Source organism: Capsella rubella, unplaced genomic scaffold, assembly GCF_000375325.1.
Source record: "Capsella rubella cultivar Monte Gargano unplaced genomic scaffold, Caprub1_0 scaffold_3, whole genome shotgun sequence".
Lineage (NCBI taxonomy): Eukaryota > Viridiplantae > Streptophyta > Magnoliopsida > Brassicales > Brassicaceae > Capsella > Capsella rubella.
This window is the reverse complement of record NW_006238921.1, coordinates 10,250,485-10,277,770: the sequence shown is the minus strand read 5'-3', so window position 1 is coordinate 10,277,770 and position 27,286 is coordinate 10,250,485. Positions and strand designations below refer to the sequence as shown.

At 30.8% G+C, this 27,286-nt stretch overlaps 3 protein-coding genes across 5 annotated transcripts; 2 read left to right on the top strand and 1 right to left on the bottom strand.

The window, feature by feature from the left end:
- Positions 1 to 1,139: 1,139 nt before the first annotated feature.
- On the top strand, positions 1,140 to 3,844 carry LOC17892154 (pentatricopeptide repeat-containing protein At2g06000). Of its 3 annotated transcripts, none has more exons than XM_006297334.2 (2): positions 1,140 to 2,927; positions 3,431 to 3,844. In XM_006297334.2, the coding sequence occupies exon 1, from the start codon at positions 1,214 to 1,216 to the stop codon at positions 2,819 to 2,821; it is 1,608 nt and encodes a 535-aa protein (XP_006297396.1). In that variant the 5' UTR covers positions 1,140 to 1,213; the 3' UTR covers positions 2,822 to 2,927; positions 3,431 to 3,844. The 3 variants fall into 3 exon arrangements, with proteins under 3 accessions (XP_006297396.1, XP_006297397.1, XP_023642682.1); XM_006297335.2 differs by having other exon boundaries at positions 3,423 to 3,844; XM_023786914.1 differs by lacking the exon at positions 3,431 to 3,844 and adding an exon at positions 3,112 to 3,410.
- Positions 3,845 to 6,681: 2,837 nt separating this feature from the next.
- LOC17892079 (enoyl-[acyl-carrier-protein] reductase [NADH], chloroplastic) lies at positions 6,682 to 9,683 on the bottom strand. Its single transcript, XM_023786551.1, has 13 exons — positions 9,579 to 9,683; positions 8,740 to 9,048; positions 8,524 to 8,633; positions 8,389 to 8,444; positions 8,226 to 8,310; positions 8,084 to 8,131; positions 7,915 to 7,989; positions 7,713 to 7,824; positions 7,587 to 7,638; positions 7,389 to 7,440; positions 7,244 to 7,301; positions 7,056 to 7,154; positions 6,682 to 6,975 (listed from the first exon to the last, which is right to left on the bottom strand). The coding sequence occupies exons 2-13, from the start codon at positions 9,023 to 9,025 to the stop codon at positions 6,830 to 6,832; spliced, it is 1,179 nt and encodes a 392-aa protein (XP_023642319.1). The 5' UTR covers positions 9,026 to 9,048; positions 9,579 to 9,683; the 3' UTR covers positions 6,682 to 6,829.
- A 6,314-nt stretch (positions 9,684 to 15,997) lies between these two features.
- On the top strand, positions 15,998 to 17,829 carry LOC17892054 (serine/threonine-protein kinase RIPK). Its single transcript, XM_006297562.2, has 4 exons — positions 15,998 to 16,453; positions 16,557 to 16,692; positions 16,787 to 16,923; positions 17,017 to 17,829. The coding sequence occupies exons 1-4, from the start codon at positions 16,043 to 16,045 to the stop codon at positions 17,725 to 17,727; spliced, it is 1,395 nt and encodes a 464-aa protein (XP_006297624.1). The 5' UTR covers positions 15,998 to 16,042; the 3' UTR covers positions 17,728 to 17,829.
- Positions 17,830 to 27,286: the final 9,457 nt, after the last annotated feature.

The window sequence follows — 27,286 nt, the reverse complement described above, 5'->3', positions numbered from 1 at the left end:
TAGATTAAAATGCAACTATATGCTGGTTTCGATAACTTGACTAGTCAAGTCACTAGAGGATGGATTGTTCATGATCATTTAGGAGAAGCAAAATTTTGGGGCTCTGCGCAGTTCGGGTATGCTCATTCATTTTTGGAGGCACAATCAAAAGCACTTCTTCATGCTATGCAACAAATATGGTTTAAAGGTTTTACCTCAATGATTTTTGAAGGGGATTGTCAAGTGCTCAATAAGATTATTAAAGGCTCCATTCAAGATGTATCGATGAAAGGTTTACTTTAAGATATTGTATAAGATTTTGGTCTTCAAAGTTTTATGATATTAATTTCTTATTTATACCTTGTATTTGTAATGAAGCCTCCCATAGATTGGCAAAATTTGGTTGTATTAATTATGTTTTCTACTATGATGTAACAAATTGTATTTGAATCGTTTAAATTCAATATAATTATCTTTCAACCAAAAAAAACAAGACTTAAACAAGTTTTGTTTCCAAAATTAGCACACACTCTATAAAATTTCAACTATAGGACTATATTTCATGATTAAATTTCAAAATTACATCATAAACTCCAAAAAATGAACCATATCTCCTCAAAACTATATACTAGATGTAAAATAGTCAACCCAAACACTATAAAAAATCTAAAAATTAAACAAAAAAAAGATCATGGTAATTAGTACTATATATGAAAATTTGTGGAATGTGTGCTATAATTGTTTATAATACTTGATTTAGTGATATTTGAGGGTATTTCTCAAAATATTTTTTACCATTCATATTTTCATAAATATTGTTATTGGTTGAATTTTTTTTTGTTTAATAGTATTTTTATGCAAAACGAGTAAATTATATATTTTTTATTTTTTTTGGGGTAATCTTAAACATTGTTTAAAATGAAACTGTTATTTCGGCTGAACTGTTATTTTCGGAAAATTCAGTCCCAATCCGGTTTAGTTCGAATTCCGGTTTAGTTCGAATCGGTTCGGTTCGGTTCGGTTCGTTTGGTCTTACCCTTAAGGTCAAAATTCTCTAACTCATCTAGTGGGTTTCAAACGCCTCTACCTCTCCGAGAAGGTCCTAAAGATTCCTCCGTACTGGTTTCAGTCTCACACAAATTTGATCTGAAAAAAAAAAACAAAAAACACAGATGAGGTTGACCAAAACAAGCCCTAGCTCCTCCTCCAAAACCACACTCGCCGCCACGCCGTGATGATAAGAACAACCTTCGCAACCGCCATAGCTCATTTCCACACGCATTCTCATGGAGGAGCTCAAGCTCGTCCTCTACATAGCAACAAACGCGAAGTGATGCATTGCCCTGAAGCTTGGTTAATCAAAATCGTATCTACTCTGTTCGTATACAGAGTTCCAGATTCAGATCTTTGTTTCTGTTACTTGAGTAAGAATCTGAATCCGTTTATCGCATTTGAGGTTGTGAAGAAATTGGATAACAATCATCCTCACTTAGGGTTTCGGTTTTGGGAGTTTAGTAGATTCAAATTGAACATTCGTCACTCGTTTTGGACTTATAATGTACTCACTAGGTCGCTTTGTAAAGCCGGTATGCATGATTTAGCTGGTCAGATGTTTGAGTGTATGAGGAGTGATGGCGTTTCTCCGAATAGTCGGTTATTAGGTTTCTTGGTGTCTTCTTTTGCTGAAAAGGGTAAGCTTCAGTTTGCTACTGCATTGCTTCTTCAGTCTTATGAGGTTGAAAGGTGTTGTATGGTGGTGAATAGTTTGTTGAATACTTTAGTGAAGTTGGATCGTGTGGATGATGCGATGAAGTTGTTTGATAAACATTTGAGGTTTCAGTGCTGTAATGATACTAAGACGTTTAACATTTTGATTCGGGGTTTGTGTAGCGTAGGAAAAGGAGAGAAAGCGTTGGAGCTGTTGGGTGAGATGAGTGGTTTTGGTTGTTCTCCTGATATTGTTACGTATAATACTCTTATTAAGGGGTTTTGTAAGAGTAATGAGTTAGCTAAAGCGAATGAGATGTTAAACGATGTTAAGTCGAGCAGTGGTTGTTCTCCGGATGTTGTTACGTATACATCGATGATTTCAGGGTATTGCAAAGCTGGAAAGATGCAAGAAGCGTATCTTTTGTTAGATGACATGCTTGGGTTGGGAATATACCCAACTACTATAACTTTTAATGTTCTCGTGGATGGTTATGCAAAAGCTGGTGAGATGACATCTGCTGAAGACATTCGTGGGAAAATGATTTCTTTCGGCTGTTTCCCGGACGTTGTGACATTCACTTCCTTAATTGATGGGTACTGTAGAGCAGGACAAGTGAACCAAGGGTTTAGACTTTGGGAAGAGATGAATGCCAAAGGAATGTTACCTAATGAATTTACATATTCTATTCTTATCAATGCACTCTGTAAAGAGAATAGTCTGCTCAAGGCTCGTGAACTTTTGGGGCAGTTAGCTAGTAAGGACATTATCACGAAACCATTTATGTACAACCCTGTCATTGATGGGTTTTGTAAAGCTGGAAAGGTCAATGAAGCAAATGTTATTGTGGAAGAGATGGAGAAGAAGAAATGCAAACCAGATAAGATCACATTTACGATTCTTATAATTGGGCATTGCATGAAAGGAAGGATGTTTGAAGCAGTCAGTATTTTCCACAAAATGGTGGCAATAGGTTGTTCACCGGATAAGATTACAGTAAATTCTTTGTTATCTTGTCTTCTTAAGGCTGGAATGGCAGAGGAGGCCTATCACCTAAACCAGATAGCACGTAAAGCCCAGAGTAATGATGTGGCACCTCTAGAGACGATAAAAGCAAATGTGGCTGCCTGCTAGGCTTTCTATACAATATCTCTCTGCATTGGCTTTTGTCTCACCATACATTCTCTGCACATGTTTGGCGTAGCTACAACCGGAGCAGAGAAACAGACAAAACCTCACAGTAAGCATCTGCTCACAATCCTTTCAATGCTCTGGTAGATTCACTAGATCACAATTCGATTTTGAAAATTAGAGTAAAGTGTAATTGCAAAATAATGTTATATGTTTATATCACTCTTAGTTAGCAAGTTCTCATCCTGCATGATTCTGATGCTTGTTGTGTCAATTTCTAATCTCTTGTTCAGGCTATACTACTGCCAGAGATCACAATTCAGTATAACTTCTAAGAATGTATCCAAAATAATTCATCTGCAAGGTCCAGGATATTCAGTTCGTTAGATTAAAGATCCGCATAGCTACTCCTAGGAACAAATTGACCATTGTGAACATATTGATCCGCATAGCACACTTTCAGGGTCATTTTAGGATCAAATAGGGGTAGTTATTTGAGGACTTTGAAGTTCTTATGTTTGAGTTAAAAGATTTCATCTAGTGCTTGTTGTTTCAATATTGATAAGGAAGTGTTGCCTTAATTGTTGAATTATCTTCTTTTAAGCTTTGCAGGGTAAGAAGAACTAGGAGGTTGTTCAGGATGTGTTTTTGGCAGCCAAATTTGCTCAAACAATGGCAGGAAGGACCAGCAAAGATCCAAAAAAACTCCACAGTTCAAAATAGTCAAAACCCCAAGTGAAGAGAGACTCGGCTAAGTGGAATGACCTAACTAAGAACTTCTATTACACAAACTAACAGAAACCAGTGTTAGGTCTTAAGCTCTAACCCAAGAGGGGAACTGGTTATCTAAAATTTTAGGAGGGAACCAGTTTGTTTGGCTTCTGAGTGGAGGAATGAAATATATATTTTTGGTTTATGGGTTACCTTCTCATAAATAAATAAATAAAAAATTTAATTGTCAAAATAAGTTTAGTTCAAGATTAACTTGTAAAGTCTTTTAATAATACCCTTTTCATAATGACCTCAGTCCTCAGATGAGCTTCTTCAATGTATAAGCTTCTTCAATGTATAAGCTAATTACCAATTAAAGAAAAAATAATCAAGAGCATTTTAGAGAAATACATTTTTGGTGTATCCCTTTTCAGAAATACCCCTCTTATCTATCCAATTTCAAAAATACATTTATTTAAATATGACAAACTAGATTTTAACATGTAAACATTTTCTTTGTAATTCATATTTTTTTTAAATGATAGATTTTGTTGGAGTTTATTTAATAATTATCAAGATTTTGCATAGTATCAAATTTTTCTAAATCAGTTTAATTATACATGTTTTATCTCGGTGTTATTAAAAAATAGTAAAATAACCCGAATCGAACAGTGAGATTCATAATATTAGAAATTTTTAGTAACATCAATTTAAACTTGTTCCGTCTTACAACCCGTCCCGTCATATAATTTGTTGGAAGCATATTACAACATGTCCCATGTTATATCCCGTCATGTCATATAATCGCCAAAAAAATAAATCGTAAGCTTCTAAAAGCCTTTAAAAACCATTACAAATATTTTAAAAACCATTTAAAAACTCTTGTAAATCTCTTTAAAACCCTTGTAAAACCTTTAAAAGACCCTTTAAAAATCTTTGCAAATCTTTTAAAAAAATTTGGCGGAAAAATTTTGTAAACATTTTTTTTTGTGGGAAAATTTTTCTCGGATATTTTTTTGGAGGGAAAGTTTTTGGCGTGAAATTTTTGGAGAGAAAATTTTTGGAAGGAATATTCCTTCATTTGGGAAAGAATATTCTTTCAACTAGGTAGTAAAATGACCATTAAAATTTAAGAGAGGGCAAAAATGAAAATGGGAGAAAAAAAAAGGTAACTTTGCAAGAGAGTATCATAAAAAGATTATTAGTAATAATTTCTCTATTTGAAAATATGTATTTTTGAAATTTCCTCAATAATCAATCCACTTAATCTCTTCATAATATCCAATTTTTCACATAGATAAAATAATAAATTACGTAATCTTTCATGTGAATACTAAAAAAAAAAAGATTATGTAAATGCACCAAAATTAGAATTGTCAATAATATTTAATAATTAATCCACAAGGTTTGAGTTACAATCTTCAACTTTTATATATATATATAAAAACTCAATACACTTAAATATATATAATAAAAATGGACCCTAGATCTTTTAAGATAATAACTAGGTTATTAACCAGCGCGTATTAACCCGCTCTACGCGCTGGTATGTTTGTATTGATTGTTTTAACTTTTATAATCATTGAAATAGTTATATATTGACATGTAGTATGCAAAATATATTATAACATTTTTTGTCATCATCATATTATAACATTTTAGTTGTGATTTTATGTAATACAAATGTTCTTATAATTAGAGGTAAAAATTCCTAATTTTTTCCAACCATAGCCATCTTGAATCGAAAGAAAAAATTCTATGTAGAACAAGGTACTTTCTCTGAAGCATATGTGCTTTTGTGTGTTACAATACATTACAAGTGTTAGATAGACACGAAGAGTGTGTATAAAAGAGTAGAAAGTTCTATTGATATTTTATTCCAAATTGGCTGAGACTTCAAATATATAAAATAATACCCTTTCGAGTCATCCATCTCTTTAAGAAGATCTTAAAGGGTCGCATAACGGGGATAAAGAAACTCTAGTGTTTCTGGTGAATTAGATTGTGGGATGTGTTTCCTAAGCCAATTATATATTGTTAGCATCATTTTTATTTTATGCATCATTTCTTTAAAAACTTAAATAAGAAAGAAAAAGTAAAATTTATATACGAATACTTTTTATAGATTAGTTTTGGTAATATATAATTACAAAATATGACAAAATAAAATTAATTTAAAAATTTTGAAACTAATTTTAAGAAATTTTTGAGAAATAACTCTTTCAAAATATCTCCTTTCAAACATGCCCTCTCCTAATTTTTTGTGTCAAAATATCTTAAAAATCTGAGACATACCAAAGTTAATGTGTTATAAAAGCGTATAAACATTTCAGAGTAACACCTTATAAATATCTTACATATAAAACCTTATAAATTAAATAACTATAAAAATGTACAAAACCCACACACATATTATCTTGTCATTTCACTATCACTTTTATTCATAACGAAAAGTCTCATATCACAAAGCCAAATGTGACAGGCCTAATATTTTACAAAATAGGCCTATTAAAACAACATGAAACCCAAATATGGGATCCCTAGACTGAAGGAAAAACTGAGTATTCACTATCATTTCACTATCATTTATTTATGTTTTTTAGTTTTCGAATTATTTTTCAATATCTTAATTGATAATCTTTCAAAAACTATTTTTATATCCAGATTAGACCAAATATTGTTTATAATTCAAACGATAATACGTTAATATACAAACACAAAAAGAAAGTATAAACGAATCAACACAAGCATGATCATACGACAAATAATGAAATCTAATACTACAAACAAACTAACTAACTAACTAACTAAGATATTAATAAATAATTTTTAAGATATTAATAAATAATTTTTAAAAATTAAAAAATAAAATAAAATAAAAACATCGGATTGTGATTTTTATCTTATTAACGTATCCCCAATTCTTTCGTTAAAAAACTTTCTTAATCGAAAACACCAAGATAAACAGATGACTTTTATATACATGTATAACGTTGATATATTCTCATTTGTAATTTTTTTTTTTAACATAATTATTGGAATTCATGTTTTTATTGTAAGATTCTATGTGTTTACGCATTCTAAATACCCCAAACTTCATCGGCCATTCTATGTGTAGCTCATATTTATCCAATTCTTAGTAACAAACAAAATGAATCTAATAAAAATAGTCAAATTTTTATCAGGAAATTGGATGCCATATTCAAAATACTATGCCGTACATACTACTCATAAAGACAAACAAGCAAGCTCATGGAATAGAATTTGTCGAGTTCAGTCGTCTTATCAAGAGTCAAGACACTAATTCTTGCTGTTGAGGTCTTTAAAAACAGGACTGTCCAGTGCAACTCCCATTGCATTCAAACCATTGTCCACATAGATGGTTGCACCTGTAATTGCAGAGGCCAGTGGTGACGCCAAGAACGCTGCTGCATTCCCGACTTCATCTGCATCATTGCCATTTATAAACCGTAAGAAAACAAGTTTTAAAATGCTCAAGAGGTATGTCGGGTTGAAGGAAACGAACCTGCTGTCAGTGTTTTCTGTATAGGTCCATTATTGTAGGAGTACTCGATCATGGTGTCTATGAACCCGATTGCTTTTGCTGCTCGGCTTCCCAAAGGACCTTGAAAACCAAACAGTAGTGTTCTGTTATTATCACAGCGCCTGAAAATTTCGTATGACTAGGTTTGCAAGAGCGAAAAGATGAATTACCCGCAGAGATAGTGTTGACTCTAACGTTTTGTTTCCTTCCAGCTTCATATGCAAGCACCTATGTTGAACACGCAGTTTGGACTAAGAGATATATATATATACTTCTAGTTTATGAATACAATTTTAAACAGAATTGCAAACTTACTCGTGTGTCACTCTCTAGTGCGGCTTTCGCAGAACTCATACCTCCACCATACCTGCACATAATGGAACAGATACTTGTGAGCCTCTGAGAAATCAAACTCAGTGTACACGAGAATGCGTGGTCATTGTTGTGTGTGTGCATTAGTTTGTTTTCTTGAATAGTATATAAAGAAGCAGTAAAGTTCAGTATAACCCTTACCCAGGAATGATCCTTTCAGAGGCAATGTAAGTAAGAGATATCGAAGCACCTCCTGAATAATCATAGAGAAACAAATTAGAAGACATGATTATAAAGAACGAGAGCCATACAAAGTTTGTTACGTACCTGGGTTCATGATTGGCAGAAAATGCCTCAGCAAGGAAACAAAGGAGTAACTTGAAGCAGAGATAGCAGCGAGATAGCCTTTCCTTGATGTCTCCAGAAGAGGTTTGCTAACCTAAACCAAATGTGCAATCATTAGGAAAAAAAGTTGTACATAATGAAGTTACTATAGTCCATAATCAATAAGAACGTGTAAGTTCTCTACCTCTGGCCCATTTGCAAGGGAATGCACAAGAATGTCGATGCTTCCAAAATCGTTTTTCACACATTCAGCAGCTTCCTGATGTAAATCAACAACGAGATGAGGTAACAAGCCACAACCACTAATGAGTAAAACATTGCTAGCATGTTTAGAATGTAACTCTAATCTATACCTGTACGGTCCAGTTAGATGATCCTGCATATCGCTTATTCGTTTTCACCTGAAAATAAATCATACAGTAAGGATAATTAATAAGTAATACTAATAATTAACAGCTCCATATGATGAGAAAGCTATGCACTTAATCCCCTTACATCTTCAGGAACATCTTCAGGATTGTCAAAGACAGCATCCAAAGCATAAACCTTTTTAATCTCCATCAGAGACCCATCTGGCAACCTGAATATAAATAGATGAAAACTTAATATCCCATTATATCAAATATGCATGTCTTCACACAAATTTGTAAGTCCTTACACTCGTGACTGGTCGAACTTTCCACGTCTCAAGCTTGTCTCAAAAATATTAAGTGCCTAGTATACCACTCAAAGGTTAGTATAGTTAGCAATATAGCAAAACAAAAAAGCGATAGACTACAAAAGGATCACTTACAGGAACCCATGTCCCAACCAATATTTCAGCTCCAGCAGCAGCAAGAGATTTCGCTATGGCCCAACCGTATCCATTATCATCAGCTATACCAGCAATGAAAGCTCTTTTCCCTGTACCATTTAAACTTGCTTAGTTCTAATATCTGTCACAGGGCTTGTAATAGTATCTAAATAACATAGTAATGCTAAGATCACTACAAAAGACAGAGATGCCAACCTCTCAAATCAATAGGAAGACCAGCAGGAGCCTTATTGTCACTGGACTCAGACATGGCCTTTGTGGAAAAACAAAAGGGTCTTTTAGAAGTTGGAACAACAACAGCACTGTGGCTTCTCAAACATCCAAGGTTCGATAAATGGCGAGTGCAGCTAAGTTTATCCCACGACGCGTTTCCAGGATTGGCACCGACAATGTAAGTCCCGGCTTTAAGAACATGACAAGGCGAAGCAATGCTCGGCCTTCTTGTAGCAATTTGCAAGCTTGATGCTGCTGTTGCCGCCATTCTCACAAGTTTTCTAATTTTTCCTATGCAACAAGTGTTTAAAACAACAAAGTCAAGAACCTAAACCACTGTAAGAAAGACCAATGAGCATTTCTTTCTAATGTATAAGTTACAATTCAATACACAATCCAATACCAAAATTCAAGAATCAGATCAAACCTAAAGCAAGAGTTCACTACCTGAACCTCATAAGAATCCAAAGTTTCGAAATTTACAGAACAAGATCAAAGACATCTCAATCTAAAGATATGAAAAAGATCTCAAAAACCCATCTGCATTGTTTTTCTAATGATTTGATTAGAACACACAAAACAAAGTTCACATTTTCTCATATACAAGGATAGAATTAAGAATGAGATCAATACAGAGAACAGAGACAAGAACAAAACCAAATCACGAAATTGCAAAAGTTTCGATTTTTTTCACAGCCCAACATCAGAGAATACTCAATAAACAGAGATATATAAAGCTCCCTCAGAAACCCCAAAACACATCTGCATTTTTCATTACAGAACAAATGAAGAACAAGAGAGAGAGAGAGAGAGGAACATACCTGAGAGATAGAGCGAGAGAGGGAGAGGGAGAGAGAGAGAGAGACAGGAGTAGGTTTGGTTGATGTGAAGTGATATGTAAGAGAGAGAGGAGGAGCTTCGATGAGATCGAGGTGTTCTGTGAAGTGTTTCTAGAACCGGTTAATTTGATATGAGAAGTTTTCGTTTATGAGGCCGATTGATACGAGAAGTTCGTCTCAAATTTCAAAACCGGTTTTGTTTTTAAAACCGGAAATTTCGGTTGATTTAAACCGATTTCGGAAAATGAAAATATACATACAATATGACAAATTTCCTATACCATATATTTATATATATATATATATATCTATATATATTTTAAATAAAATAACTTTTTTTTTCAAAAAAATCGCAAGTTTTAATTTTTCAAAAATACAATAATTTTTAAAGTTGTAGAATTTTTTTTTATGTTTTGGATTACTATTTATATTTAGGCCTTGAATAGCGTGGCAGAAAAAAAGCAGGTGATACGCATAACGAGAGAACTGTTTTTTTTACCTCCATTCACGAGTATTTTATATTTAAACAATTTTTCTTAAAAAATAATAAATAAATAAATATGATCTGCATGCAGATTAAATTTACAAAGAAAAAATTATGTTCTGCTTACAACAGTTGAACGCTTCATTTTTTATGCATATCATGTTTGATCTGCCTTTTTATTTAATATTTTATTAATAAATATTGTAGTAATAATAAAACACATAAATATATATTTTAATATACCACTCTAAAAATTATTTGTTAAAAATCTAAATAAAACAACTTAAAATTCATAAAATTAATATATACTGTTCACAAAGTTATTATAATAAAATATTCAAAGTTTTCTTATAATTATAAGTTTAAATATATTTTTGCTCCACTATTCTAAGTTTTCTTATAAATATTTTCTTAATGGTTTTTTTTGTTTATTTATCATAGTTTACTAATTTAATGCATGACAAATATTGCACTTAATTAATTTTATTTTCATGATTATTATACACCACATATGTATAATGTTATTATATTATATGTTGTAAATATTAATTTTAGTTTAATGCATTAAATTCTCTTGAATTAATAACATTAGATGTTTACAAATTTACAATATAAAATTCAAAATAAGGTAATTTCTCATCATTATTATGATTTTCATATATAAAAAAATTCAATAAAGTCAATTATTTTTAAATTTACACCTATTTGATTTGTTTTCACCATTCAATATATACTTTGTAGCGTTCGAACCACTTGATCTGCACTTGTACCGCCAAATTTGCTTGATTCGCTTTTGTTCTGCTTGATCTGCTTGAACCGCTTGATCTGCTTGAACCGCTTGATCTGCACTGCTCGATATGCTTTCTCCATTCGGAGCCTTAGAGTATATGGTACGCATAAAAATTGAAGCAAAACAGAACTTTTCCTTTGTAAATTTGATCTGTTGGCAGTCCATTTTCAATTTTTTTTTTGTGTTTAAGAAAAAATCATTTAGATGTATAGTACTTGTGAATGGAAAAAAAGATGCAGTTCTCCCATTATGTATACCAAGTACCAACTGCCTTTTTCTGCAGCTCCATTCAAGGCCATAGTCTAAAGTGAATATTTTCTCTAGGCCGTGGAGGTTTTAGTTTTTTTGTAAGATGTTATTGAGTGGCTTTTTCTATAACTTTATTTTGTTTAAATATATCAAGTGCATAATCCATATATAATCTCTACTTTTTTCATACAAAATTGTGTCTAATCTACAAAACTTTTATTTACTATAGACAATTTCTATAGCCACTAACCAATACTTTTTAAAAAAAAGGTTACAACAAAAGTTTTTCTATCATGTTGTTCACAATAAACAAGACCATTCACTATCACATGATTCTCCATTTGTAATAGATAAATCTCTTCTAGGACCATTTTTACTAACATAGCAATAAAACTTGAATATATACGAGCATATCAATTTATTAGATCATATATATCATGGAATCTGTGATCATTCATTTTCACCATGATAACATTTTTGATGAAAAATGTTAAAATTTAATGATCTTGGATTTTTTTTTTTCAATCACATTAATCTGAATTAAACAAAATTTAATGATCTTCACGTATAGATAAGAATGTAAGAACATAAGAATTAAGAATTCTTACTAACATAAGAGATGGTACGAGTAGACAAGGCCTATATGGAGCAACAAGGAGCATGCTTCACCATGGAGCTAACCAAGTACTTGGAAGAAGTAAGAATTCAATAATGGCTATTCTGGGGACATTGATCGAGCCACATTTGAAGACAACGACAAGAAAAAAAATGTTCATGCAAGCTTACCAGGATAGCATCAACTTCAAAACCACCGAACCAATGAAGACTTCTCTCGAGAAAGACTGAAATGTGGTTTTTTTTTATTCTAACTTCTAAAATGTAAAGGTGTCTTCTTCACTATAAATATTTGAATTTTGGAAACTTCCTAAGGTTCCAAAGAAGTTAAAGACTTGGTACACCAAAAGCAAAAAAACCTTTCTATTGACTTCTTTTATAAATTATCATCTACTTCTAAAAATAGAACAAGTTTCTATATAATAATTAACAATTCTCGATTATATTGTTTATACAAATGCTTTGCTAATCCAATTGCATCTCTCCAATCACACCATTAAACAAAAATAAAAGACAGGAATCTAACAAATTATGAAAGAACAATTTTTCGGGAAGAATATACATAACAAAAGAATAAAAGAATATCTTAATATTAAAACCAAAAAATTAAGAAGAATATACATGTTTTTGTCCTCTCGTTGTAGGCAAATACACGTACGGATGATGCAATAGTATTTAAAATAGAAACATGTTCCCCTAATAAACTTTTAGATATCACAGCCAAGGATTCAACCATTGAATCATTCATCAGTTCGTTCATAATCTAATCCATTGGCTCCTTGCAGGTTGAACATATAGATGTATTAATTAGTTTATCCGTCTGAGTAAATAAAATCGAGTTAAACATTTTGATACTATAATAGATTGACTCATAATTCTATTTGTTCGTTCATCCGTCTTATCATTATAGAAATATTTATTAGTTTATCCGTCGATTAAATAAAAGTATAAAACATAGAAAAAAAAAATCGAGTTAAACATTTTGATTCTATTATGGATTCACTCATAAATCAATTTGTTCGCCCATCCGTCTTATCCAATGTCCATATTTATTAGTTTATCCGCCGCATTAATAAAAAATAACGATAAATCGAGTTAATTATATTAATTCAATAAATAATGGTTTTAATTGGTAACACCGTTAGAATATACAATTTTCATAATTGCCAATAAAAAATATTATAACGTGCTACAAAAAATGTTACATTTGTATGATTTTCATTATAGTTTTACGTTATTCTGTAACAGTTTAAAGTTCTAACTGATAACTCAAAAATTTACACGATTTTATCTTAATAATCAGATTATTTATCTAATTATTGAGGTATACATTGGTTTATCCTCAAGTCATTTGTTGGAAAATAAAAGAAAAAACTGAATTAAATTAACATTTTCATTCCAGAAAATAAGATCAAATGGGATCCATTTAGTAAGACCAAAAGTAAATGTCAACTACTCAAACTAAACCAAAACGAATCTCTCAAAATACAAAATACAATTATATATATATACTTCAAAGACGAATAAGTCGCAGTCTTCAGACAAACGCGTTTGAGATCTTCTTCACCTTTGTTCTCATTATCACACGATGTGTTTCTTCTTCTTCTTCTTCTAATTATTGATATCTAAAACGATATGTTTCTAGAAGCTTGACACATTTTTTCTAATATATATTGCATTTCTACCAAACACTCTTTTTTCAAATCTTTGTTTTTTTCTCAAGGGTGTTTGTTGAAATGTTACATTTCTTGTTTGGGCTTTTTTTTTTTGTGTTCACTTGTTTTTCTTTAGTTTTGACCAAACTAATTTCTTGACTATATACATGTTGCTTGGAGAAGAAGGACAAGACAAGAGATCAGGAGGAGTGTTCTAATCTTCTAGAATCGTTTTGTTTTGTTTTTTTTATATATAGTTGACTGTTTCTAAATAATATTATCGTTATTTGTAGTTATATGGGCATGACGACATTATAATTTTAGCTGCTTAACATATTGTTATTGATGTGTTATAATTTGTTACAATCTAAATGTATATCTCACATTTTTTCACAGTTTAAGACTCTACATCTCCATGCACTAAGCTTGCCAAAAACCTAAACCAAAAAGGTTCACAAAACCCTAGATATTTTTCTTAAAGTCATTATTTGGATTTTAGAAGATAGTCATTGCCTACTTCTTTAAAATGAGAAGGAACACTAAAACAAAAAGATAGTCTTCTAGCTCTCTTTATTCATATGTTTAATTAGAGATAATTTTTTAGTCAATTATGAAAACACCTTTTTTTTTTTTAATGTCAGTTCGTGGATTTTGCTATTTTGGCTAAAAAAAATTTCCGAGAATTAAAAACTTTATTTTTTGTGCTATTTTTTATGTTTAGTCTTGTTATGAAATATGTATTTTAGCAAAAAATAAATTTAAAAACGTTTATTTTTAGGTGGTAAAAATGGCAAAATCTAAAATACTCGCAATAATATGGCAAATCCAGAAAAGGGTGAACAAAAAATGGCATATTATACAATAATTACTCCCATAATTTTTGTCTTTTTAGTAGAAAAAGTGAGAATATACTTAGATAGGATTGATAGTGAGAAAACAAATAAAGTAGAATAAAATAGAAATAGGTTGAAAGAAGAAGATGTAGACAAAACTAAATGTAAATTATATTAATAACAGTTTGATAGGCAAAAGTAATTTTATTTTCAATCACTATCATGTCTATCCCTTTCTTAAATCAAGATTTGCTTTGTACAATTGTTTAACAAGTTTGTCCATCTTTAAATATAAAGATTGAAACTGAAAGCTATATTTCATGCAAATAATTTCTTTTGATAAACTCTATCGACTGATCCGGTTAGCACCGATAAAAATGCATTGAAATACTTTAGAATAGACTATTCTTCGAACAATTACCAGACTGTTTGTTCTAAATTTGGAACATTTTCCGATTAATGACAAGGTTAATCATTACATGCAAATTTATTTGATGTTTCTTTACTTTGCCACGATCAAAGATTTTTACATATTTATATTGTAAAGTTTTACCGAAACGGTGTATCGTGATTATTACCAAAAACTAGTAGTCAAATTTGACCGTGACAGACCATCCTCTCCAGCATGTAAAACTACTAGAAATGACCAAAAAAAAATGAATTCAAAACACACAAAAAACAAAATAGCTTTATTATTGTCTTCTTTTGTATTTACACTCAAACTTCCAAAATATCTAAAAAAATATATTCCAAACAAAAATTTAATAAATTTATCTGAAACTTTTTATTTGGCGTGGCGTCATTGCATCAGAATCACATGTACATGGTCCTCCATTGACGAAACGATAACACGTATTTTTGTTATTTCGTTTTACTCGTTAGAGAAAGGTGCAAAGCTGTCAATTTTGGAAGCACCCTACCACTAACTTATTAATCAACTCGTTACAAAAAAAAAATATCTAACAAAGACAAAAAAAAATAAAGAAGATAAAACGTGTGCTATGTAATTACAATGTCAAAGCATGGTTAGAAGAAAATAATATTAGCTTATAAATCAACTCGTTAATTTTTATTTATTTTGACTTCAAACAACTTGTTACTTTTGCTAAAAAAATATATAAACAAAGATTAAAAAGGGATTCTTCCAAAAAATACCAATTTATTAGACCGAAATTACGACGATATTTTTATGAAATTTTTTTATTTTAAAACACTTCAGAATGTTATTTTAATATAAGTTTGACTGACAACAAAAAAAAATAATTTAAAATATCTATATATACAATTTTGTTTTGCTAAAATACATACGTTATAACATATGTTACATTTTAAGAACAAACAAAACCAACAAATGGGTTAAATGCATGTTTAATCGTATTTTTCACTTAGTGATAAATTCATAAAATTGTAAATAAATCTATGATTAATTCGGATAAAAATAATAAATAAAAATAAAATAAATAAATACCATCACAGAAAATGATAAATCTATGATTAATTCGGATAAAAATACGCATGTGTTATATATATAAAAATAATTACAATGTCAAACCATGGTTGTAAAATAATATTAGCCATCACCCTAGAATATAATGAACGAGTAGCACTAGTAGTAGTAGGTGAATTTGAATTGAAATTAGTAAACAAAAGTCTTCATTCATCTCTCTCTCTCTTTCTCTCCTCGTGACCTTTAAATACCAAACCATACTTAATAAAACTTTATATTATAAAGTCTTCTTCTCATCTTCTTTAAATTTAAACCATCTCTCATTTCCAAAACCAAAAAAGCCAAGAACAAGAACAAGAACAAGAAAACAACAATGGCGGTGAAGAAGAAAGTATCATGGAGATCATTGATCGTTGGATGTTTAGGAGATCCAGAAACCCTAATGGCTTCATCTAAAAAACCAAAAAGAAAAGGTGATGACGTCATCAAGAAACAGAGCTCTTTCCAAAGACTAGCGATTCTTGATTTGAGCAATCCAAGTTCCAACACTTTGTCAGAAGATCTATCAATCTCTTTGGCCGGATCAGATCTCCATGTGTTCACTTTAGCCGAGCTTAAAGTCATCACGCAAAGCTTCTCATCTACTAATTTCTTAGGTGAAGGTGGGTTTGGTCCTGTTCATAAAGGTTTCATTGATGATAAGCTTCGTCCTGGTCTTAAAGCTCAGCCTGTAGCTGTTAAATTACTCGATCTTGAAGGTCTTCAAGGTCACCGTGAATGGCTGGTTAGTAATCTTTAATTAAGATACTTCTCTTTTCTTGATTTTGTTAAGTCTCTCTCTCTTGAGATCTTATATTGAGTTTTAATCTTTGTTTTTTTTTTTTCAGACAGAAGTTATGTTTTTAGGACAGCTAAAACACAAAAACTTGGTGAAACTGATTGGTTATTGTTGTGAGGAAGAACATAGAACTCTTGTTTATGAGTTCATGCCTCGTGGAAGCTTAGAGAATCAACTTTTCAGAAGTGAGTACTCTTCCTCTATGTTCTCTTATCCATTACTGTTCAAGTTCCGACAAGAATATGTCCTAACAGAGTTTTTATATTACTATATTTACAGGATACTCTGCCTCGTTACCTTGGTCTACGAGGATGAAGATTGCTCATGGAGCCGCAACAGGACTTCAATTTCTACACGAAGCTAAAAACCCTGTCATCTATCGCGATTTCAAAGCTTCTAATATCTTATTAGATTCCGTAAGTCTCATTGAACCGTTTTGATTAAATTATAACAACTTCAAACAAAACTCTAACAAAGCTATACAATTCTCAAATCTTGTTTTTTTTCAGGATTACACGGCTAAGCTCTCTGACTTCGGATTAGCCAAAGACGGACCCGAAGGAGACGACACTCATGTATCAACAAGAGTGATGGGAACACAAGGATACGCGGCTCCCGAGTACATCATGACCGGTCATTTAACAGCAAGAAGTGACATATACAGCTTTGGTGTTGTGTTGTTAGAGCTTTTGACAGGGCGAAGATCGGTAGACAAGAAGCGATCATCGAGGGAACAAAACCTCGTGGATTGGGCTCGTCCGATGCTTAATGACCCGCGTAAACTTAGTCGAATCATGGACCCGAGACTTGAAGGTCAGTACTCAGAGACAGGTGCAAGAAAAGCAGCAACGTTGGCTTACCAATGCTTAAGTCATCGACCTAAGAACCGGCCTTGTATGAGTGCCGTCGTCTCTATACTCAATGATCTTAAAGAGTACAATGATATTCCCATGGGAACATTTACTTACACGGTGCCAAATACTCCGGACAATAAAGAAGATGAAGGTCGTGTTGGTGGTACTAAGCCACGTAAGAGTAGTCATTATCATCATCAACAACAACAACAAAGTAACCATCCTAAGTCGTCGCCTTCGCCGACCGCTAAGTCGCCATCTCCGACAGCTAAGTCGCCGAGGAATTCTAGAGATAACCACCGGAGAACGTTGAGGAACGGAGTGAATTCGCCGTTGAGGAGTGAGGCTGGTGGGGAACGGTACTGAGTTTTTTCTAGTCTCACCTACTCTCTTAATTAATATTCTTTTTATTTTTGTTCTTTTCTTAAAATCTAATGTATATAATTTGTCTTTACGAAATGTAAAAGATATATAATTATTTTTTGTGAAAATTATTTAGTTGGTCTTTTCATTGAGTTTACTTTTTTTTTTGTTTTCTTAAGTCTTCTAGTTTGGTTTTTGATTTGGTCCAAATTTTTATATTCTTTAGTTTATATATAACATTGCGTCGTCTAAAGAAAGACGCGTTATTATATTCACCGTTTGGTATAAAGTTTGTAACATTTTTGGTAATTGTTTCTTTTAAGTTATACACATAATAGACCAATTAATATTTTTAAGAATTTGGGTAAATTTTTACAGCTATTATACGACTATGATGTGCTTTATGACAACACCAATTACATATGCATATAGCTTTTTGATATATGTGGTTGAAACTCTTGACAAGTATGAAGTATCATAGAATATTAAAAGAATCAATGGAAGTTTTTGCTTTATGGGGTATTCAAAGTTTTGTGCCTTTTCACAACTTAGTGGAATTCTCATAAAGTTTATGTATACCACGTCTAGTTGTTATTATTCTACAAGGTTTTGTATCATATTTGAATTATCTATAGTTCACGAATATTCATCTGCCGTGGACGTGGAAACACTTTAAAAACATATAGGAATCTTGGATCAAGATAGCTAAAGTGGCATGGATATTGCAGTTTGACAACAACTATATACGATAAATTTACACAACTTATATCGACAGTTTTTAAACGCTATGTTTTTGTTGTATGAATGTAAAATTTATTCGAATAGACGTTTTTGCAATGAATACAACATTTACAGTTTAAAGAATTGAAAAGAAAATGATTCTAAAACTGAAAGTTACAAAAAAAAAAGAGGTTTAAGTAAGGTAGCATATAGATTCTTCGACCTCCCGGTCCTAAGAATGTAATCTCGATAGGAATGCCCGTCTACGTCAGAGAAAAAAGATACTTCCTGAGGCTTTGAGTGTGAAACCAATAGCGAAAACCATCGGCATAAGCCTCATTTGCCGATTTTCGAACAGTACTGAAGCGATTACGGATGTTTTTGTCGATAGTTTTCTTAAGTTTGGTGTTCGAGGTAGGTGTATGACCATGGCTTCTTCCATTTGCTCCATTGGTTTCAAACTAAAGCATATTTACTAGTATTATTGATGATAAGGGTTAATTTATGATCATCTTGTTAAAAACTGATGAGAATTGTATATCTAGTTGTATTATACTTACTTAGCTAGTCACCTAGTTTGAATCATTTGGATACAGCTTGCGCATTTAGTGTCTTTATATTATAGTTATATATCTAGATTAGGCGTGCATTAGTGTATTTGTGTATATATATTAGGCAGACAAAAATATCTAAGACCAAATCGATTTTGATTGTTTATAGGAGTCAAAATTTACAGATGAGCTGACGAATTACATTTATAAAGTCTCTTTAACTTTTTAATTTCCTGCCAGTTACCTACTAATCTCCCACTATGCCCAAGTTGCTAATTTAAAATTACTATCATATTATGTGAAGTCTTAGAATTACAACTAATGTAAGAAATTTGACTCTAGCTAAAATAGGTTTATACAAACCATTATTTTGTAAATTGTAAAATTGAAGAATACTAATATGGTGTTTTCTTGTGTTAGGAATCAATACTAGATTAGAATATATATATACATTTTTGAAGTACATTTTGTACTAAAATCTATTTTGGGTTATAACCTTAAAATACTGTATTAAAATATCTATTGATATATAAAGTTTTAAAATATATAAAGTTTTGAATATGTCATTAAATTTCTTTCGAGCATATTAATTTCAAAGTTTTATAGTTCTACTATGATTTTCAGGTTAGTTTAATCATATTTTGTTTTCAAGTTAATTATCAGAACTTCTTAGGATTTTGAAATATGGATGCAAACATAAAATTAGTAGATTGTTAAAATAACTTTGTTATTGATTATGGTACAAATAATAAAGCAGTTGGCAAGCCTTTTAGTTTAGTGGGTTTGTCTCGATGATACCATATAAACTCTATTCGGGCTCATATCCAAAATTGTGCAAATGTAAAGTATTTAGTATTTACATATTAACATTTTTGAAGTACATTTTGTGTTATACCTTTTCATTTTGTAATATTTGCATAATTAAACCTTTGCAATTTGATTAAGTAATAAAAGTTTAATGTAAATTTTGTAATTAAATCATAATAAAATTACAAAATTAGAAATAAGTATTTATTACATTTAACAAAATTTCCTAAAATATCTCCCTAATAAATCAAATATTTCTCCAATATCTTTATATAATCTTATTTGTTTTGAAAATTATATTATTACATAAAACATATGTATAGTAAAAATATATTTTTTCGCATATGTTACAATTTGAATTTTTGAAAACGGACGTATATTACTGAATCGACACAAAAAATATAAGATGTACTAAAGTATTATTGATAATTGTGAAGCACGTGTCATGTGATGGAACGAGTTATAAATTACATATATGTTTTTACGGGTTGTCTACTATAGTCAAGCTCACAAAACATTTTAATTTGAAATTAGACTATTTAAACAAAAGATGTTATGCCAACATCATTTCATTATTTTAAATATTATACTTATTTAGTTAAGTTGATCAAATTACGTTTATATACAAAAAAATATCATGCCATATTTCGCGGGTTAAATTACAGAATTAACAATCCAAATACAGTAGTACAATCTTATATACCAAACAAAATTTAAAAAATAATTTATTTTAAAATATCATCCCGCGGTAAAAAATAATTCATTTTAAAATATTGTCCCGCGGTGTACCGCGAGTTAAATTCTAGTGTTCAAAGATAAACAAGGTTTATAAAATAAAGACATTTGGGCTGACTGAAGATAAGAAAAGAAGTATCTTATTCTATAATACATTAGTTTTTAAAGATTCATCTATTTCAATAACGTTCAACACAAACTTAACAAAATATATTCAAGAAATCAAAACATTTAAACTGCTAAAAATTTGGAATAGTTAACTAGATTCAAGTGTGGAAAATAATGAATGAAAAAAATATATATAGTTGGAACTATGAAGTCTGGGAAAAAAAGAACTATGAAGTGTGGAAGTGGACACTATAAAATCCAGTTTTCTTATATAACAATTCTAAATTTTATAGAATACCTATTCTAAACTATTAAGAATATCGATTAAAGTATATAATTAATATTTTAACTTCCATAGAATATATGATAAATCATAGAATTCATATTCTAACTTCAGTAGATCATTGTGTAAGCTGTAGAAAACAATTTCAAAAAATTTTGGAAGATAAAGTAATGCGTAGAATACATATTTCCAATTTTTGTAGAACACTGAAAAAACAAAATTATTAAAGTTATAGAAGATATATATGTTCCAAACTTTTTAAAACATGTACATGTTAAAATTTTAATGTACCATTTTGCAGAACATTTATAGTGCATAAAATATAAAATCAATATTTTTAGAACATATACAAAAAGTATAAGAGGTATTCTAAGGGGGTGATATTGAACTAGTGAATTTGATAGAATTTAATAGAATGTTAAATTGTCGTGTTATTCAATTAGGTATTTTATAAACTCTTTTGAATCCTAGTATTATTCAGTTTCTTCATTTCTTAATGATATTAATTGCTACTGTTATTGAATTTTTTGTAGGTTTACACGAAAAAGTGATTAGAAAGGAATTTAATAGAATTTTTTAGTGTAAAATGTGAAGGATAATTTCGGAGTATTTGGCTAGGATTTAGGTAGAATTGTATTTCGGTTTTTAATGAAATTTTTTGTTTCGTGGATCTTCATTTAGTCTCGCACCTTTAGGTATAAAATTTTCAAATACGCTCCTCATGTATGTGTGTGCTCGACTATGAGGATATCTACCAAACCGAAAGTGAAACCTAAATCTACCTGACTCGATATCGTTGTCGGGAAAATGTTAGATGCACAGGATGTATATGAATCTGAAGTGTGTCGAATATGTTACGAATGAGTTCACCTTGACCTCAAACTCATTTGGTGACGTTGATCAATTATAATTATATTTTTAATAAATTCATTTGATTGATTTACACGTTTAATAATAAGTGAACAATCAATAAAAAAAATACCCACACAATATGTCAAATTCATAATCAGTACATTAAAAATATAATATCGAGTGAAAATGTTTGCATAATTTGGTTGTTTAAGTTTTGATTACATTTGATGTTTCACGTCTAACATTGAATTTTTCTAATTAATCTACAACATCCTACTTACAAATTCTAGGTTGAAAGAAAACAATGGTCATAATAAAGAGTTAACTATCTCACACCAGCCAATACGCAATCAACTAGAAATCAATATTATTTTATGTAATTTGGCAGTTGCAAGTGTATTTCAAAGGACCACAAAGCACTCCAAATATTATTATATAAATTATAAATTTACACACATATAAAGATAATTTGTGTCTATAAATATAAGCTTACACATATTTTTTGATAAATTTCAAATTTATAGTGACTTATTGATAAAATTAGAAAGAGGGGTATTTTTAAAAAGTGTTATTGGAAAAGGGGTATTTTTGAAATTCTCCCTTGTTTATTTAAAAGACCAAACATCAATTCCGTTGGAAATAAAAAATGATTTAAAGATGCTAATAACATGATATATCTTTTCTCCCAGATAAAAGAAGAGAAATCATATGATTAACTTTGATATTTGATTTAAGGAACAACTATAGTTAAAATATTTTAATTATAAATTTAGCTAAAATAATGGCCGTTAGATAAAGTTTAGTGTTGTTTAAAAATGACTGTTGATATTTTGATTGTTTTTAAAAAAAACATAATAAAACATACTTAGATGAATTTAGTTTTGATTTTTGAAAATAATATTCTTCAATTTCCAGTTCTAATATTCTTCAATTTCCAATTTTGTTTCCAATTTCCAATTCTAATATTCTTCAATTTCCAATTTTGTTTCCAATTTCCAATTTAGTTTGTACTCACTAATTATCAATTTTTTCTTTCATCTATAACACATGCAACAACAAAAAATAACACTAAAAATCAAAGTTCTTGGAATATATATAAACTAGAACATATTTATAAGATTAATTTACAGCAAATGATTTTTGATTATTGAGGTCATCTCAAATCATTTGTTAATTTGTTATGTTTTCTTTTACCAAATCATTGTTAATAAAGTGATATGTCACAAATGTCTTTCTGAAAAAATAACCAATGAAAAATTAAATAAGAATATTTTTATACGAGTTGTATCAAAAGTAAATATTCAAGTTATTGAAATTTGACGATAAAAAATAAAAAGATAAGAACGCATATATCATTTTCATAATTTAAGCCATAAAGCCATATGCATTTTTTACCAAAAGCTTTAAGGTCCTAATTCCTAAACATGTGTGTTAACACGAGAAAACAAATTATTTTCCCTTGAAAACTATCGTATCAATTTAGGTAGAGCTCGAAATCTGACCTTGATATATATATCCCCAGAAAAAAACTCAACTCCTATTTTTCCTTGAAATAAAAGTTCTCAACTTAATTCCCTCTAGAAACCACAGTTTGAGATTGAATTACCTATATAACATGTCCATTAAATTATACATAAAAAAAAAATGAAAAAGCCAGAAAACCATCATGGGCATAATGCGATGTGTAGGAATTTATTAGACACCAAAACACAACATTCACAAGTAAGCAAGTTCGGTGGTCAGTGGTAATATGTTGAAGCCCAAGTTTTTTGGACCAGCAAGCCCAAGTAATATGGTAGTCTAGTCTGGCCATGGTTATATCAAATTTATCTGAGTCCTCTTTAGTAAAAAATCTTACAATAGGCTTGGCTTTAGCTTATGATCTAATCTAAAACGATGTGGAATAAAGAAAAACATAATATTCTCTTACAAAAGTGTTCGAAATCGACATAACACATTGACCAATTATCAGATTATACAAACGATCTTCGCTATTGGTTTCAAACTATATATATTGTCGTCTGAAATTTTATTAAAATCCGAATATATAGTAGTAAAATATAAGACTTTTCCTGAATATAATGCCCAAAAAAAGGAAGCAAAGAACCAATACTAAAGGACTAAGAATATACATTGATAAAAGAAGAAATCCTACATTCAAGATAATACAAACCCGAAAAACCCACACAAAAGAAACAAACTAAACCCATCAAAAAAATTCTAACTCAAGAAAACTAATACATATAGAAGATGTCTACGACCAACCATCGATAAAATCTTCTATTAAAATGTCAAACTGCTTAAAAGTAACCGAACTCATATGTTAATCTTCATAACCTAGCAAAATAAAACTACTCGTAGTTCTTCGTATTTCTTTTAAAACTTAATTAAATTTATTAATTCCTTCTAAAATTTAAAATATCGGTTTTTCATGATGCATTTGTTGTAAAACAATATTTTGGTAAATATAAATTTACATTTCATACAACAAAATAATCATATTGGCTGTACTTCATTTTTATACTCTTTTTTCTTTTGTGATTGAGATCTCAATTATGTAAATAAGAAACCAACTGAATTTTATTTTTGTTCTCATAAGTGCATATATAAGATAAGTAAGTGGGTAGTTATATAAAATGTTATTGCGTGAGACACGGAGTAGTGATGGTTGGAGCATATAATGGGATTGGGATCAAAGTGTAAACACTAAACACTATGCACAATGTCACAATCATTGAATTCGACACTCTCCAGTCTGTATTCCAATCTCTCTATCTATAAATCTTGTCAATTTAATCTTTATATAGATTATAGAGTGTGCCACTGAAAATTATACTTTTTGAAGTTGAATATTTTTGTGTATTGGTGGTAGAGTGACATGCTCCACTTATTCTATATACTATATAGTATATACATATGCACAACTACTATTCCCAAGGTAATTAAATTTGTATGAATTTGTGGGTCTTATATTCTGACAAAATATACAGATATTTATTCACTTTTAAACTAATTTCTATATAAAAAAAAGATTGGTTCATTTTTTATATATTACTTTAGATTTATAGGTGTCAGTTTAATGTTAATCTGGAATTCCTTACACAATGCTTCTTAGATCATTCCTTTTAATGTGTGCATATGCACAAAAATACAAGTATATATATATATATATATAATTGTGATTAGGGCTATTAGCCTATTACCAATATTTATCAGTGAATTAGTTGTTGTTTAAATAAATTAAATTTTTTTTAGTCCAACGGTGGTCTTGTGGTAAAAGAGAATTTGAGAAAGGAAGTTGGTAGGAACTAACATAAGTTCGACCTATTCTGGAAACAAAAATTATTGGTGTGTCCGAAATCTGTCAATTAGGTCAAGACCCAATTGGTTTACCTAGTAGTCAGAAATACATGCGGTTTGATTGATTTTTAACATTAGTCGGAAAACAATCCAAACTCAGGATAGACAGTGTGGTGGCCCTTCGAAGAAAAGTCTACTGGAAAGCATTTCGATGCATTTCTACCGTAGCTAACCAGATTCGGTTATAGGATTTATAAACAAAATATTTTTTTAAATCACCTATGTTATAATTTTGCAAAAATATGGATTTTGAAATAAGTGCATTATTGAGATCTAGAATTGAAATAAGAAAAAAAAAGTTATCATCGCTGTTCAGTGTTTAGAACAATCATTGATTTACATAACTCTTTTTTTTTGTACCAGGGTAGATCATGTATAGTAGTTGACTTTTATTTGATACTATGGATGTCATTTCAGTGATATACTTGTATTTTGTTTTTTTTTGAACCATCACACATTTTAGTGTCCATGCCTAAATAAGGGTGATGGGCATATTATCTAGGTCGGTTGTGTAGAATTTTAAGAAAAATTATATTTTTTTCTGTTTCACAAAGAATGTCATTTTAGAAAAAAAAAATTATTACACAAAGTGTATCATTCTACATTTCTAATACATATTTTACATTATATCTCCAAATTTTACTCTTAGTCTATAATTAATTAAACCATTAATAATTTATTAAATACGCACATATATGTATATATTTTTTTTTGTTAAATTTGTGTAAAATATATCAAAATGACACTTTGAAGGAGTAAATGTTTACAGACAAGTTAGTGAGAGAGAAGGTTTTGGTTCTTAACAAAGCTAATGACATGTAGAATTAGATATCGAACCAACTTGACTTTATTGATGTATGAACTTGTGTATTTATACAAGAGATATGACCTCTAAAATAAGCCCTAATCCTATACACTTTCGGGCTGCTAATCCTTATCACAATAAGAAGATAAACATAACATAATATACGAACTTATCCTCAATACTCCCCCTCACGTTGGAGTGTGAAGATCTTGAACGCCCAACTTGGACATAATGTAATAAAACTGATCGCGACCGAGAGCCTTTGTGAAAATATCAGCCAGTTGCTCCGTGGTTCGAACATGTTGTGTAGAAATAATGCCATCACGAACGGCATCACGAACAGCATGACAATCGTTCTCTATATGCTTAGTACGTTCATGAAAAACTGGATTGGCGGCAATATGGATAGCCGCTTTACTATCACAATACAAACGAGCTGGCGCAGCTTGGTCGATGCCTAATTCCTTTAACAACTTGCGAAGCCATTTGATTTCCTTAAGGGCATATGACATTGCCCGATACTCAGCTTCGGCGGAAGAATGAGAAACTGTGTTTTGTTTCTTAGTTTTCCAAGAAATGGGGGAACCACCAAGTAACACAACATAAGCACTGAGAGAACGACGAGTGAGCGGACAAGTACTCCAATCCGAATCACAATAAACCTCCAAAGTTAAATCGACAGTGGAGTGTAGTAAAATCCCTTGACCGGGACAACCTTGCAAATAACGTACCACACGTAACGCATCATCCATGTGAGCTTCTCTCGGAGTTTGCATAAATTGCGACAACACATGAACCGAATAGAACAGCTCCGGCCGAGTATGAAGCAAATACAACAAGCGACCAACAAGACGACGATATTGTCGTGGCTCCTTAAGTAATGGACCATCATCAGTGACAAGATGATGATTTTGCTCTAAAGGAGTAGAAGCTGGTCGAGAACCGAGATCACCACTATCCTTAATGATGTCAAGTGCATATTTTCGTTGAGAGAGAAAAATGCCCTCAGAGCCACGACTCACCTCAATGCCAAGAAAATATTTTAGCTTCCCCAAGTCCTTCATAGAGAAACAACGACTTAAGTAGTCTTTAAACTTCTGAACCATATAAGCATCATTACCAGAAATGAGGAGATCATCAACATAGATCAAAACGCGAATATCAATGCCCTTTTTGGTGTAAGAAAACAAAGAGTAATCATCGTAGGATTGCACAAATCCAAACCGTAAGAGCGAATCAGAAAGCTTTTTAAACCAGCACCGAGGAGCCTGTTTCAAGCCATACAAGGACTTGCGAAGACGACAAACTTTGTCGGGATGAGAATGACGAAAACCCGGTGGA

Excerpts from the sequence above, each read along its gene's own strand:
- LOC17892054 (XM_006297562.2), top strand. The coding sequence starts at position 16,043 with ATGGCGGTGAAGAAGAAAGTATCATGGAGATCATTGATCGTTGGATGT. Across the intron at positions 16,454-16,556 it reads AAGGTCACCGTGAATGGCTG|ACAGAAGTTATGTTTTTAGG; the intron begins GTTAGTAATCTT and ends TTTTTTTTTCAG. Across the intron at positions 16,693-16,786 it reads AGAGAATCAACTTTTCAGAA|GATACTCTGCCTCGTTACCT; the intron begins GTGAGTACTCTT and ends CTATATTTACAG.
- LOC17892079 (XM_023786551.1), bottom strand. The coding sequence starts at position 9,025 with ATGGCGGCAACAGCAGCATCAAGCTTGCAAATTGCTACAAGAAGGCCG. Across the intron at positions 8,634-8,739 it reads TCTTCCTATTGATTTGAGAG|GGAAAAGAGCTTTCATTGCT; the intron begins GTTGGCATCTCT and ends TAAATGGTACAG. Across the intron at positions 7,825-7,914 it reads CCCTTGCAAATGGGCCAGAG|GTTAGCAAACCTCTTCTGGA; the intron begins GTAGAGAACTTA and ends CATTTGGTTTAG.
- LOC17892154 (XM_006297334.2), top strand. The coding sequence starts at position 1,214 with ATGATAAGAACAACCTTCGCAACCGCCATAGCTCATTTCCACACGCAT.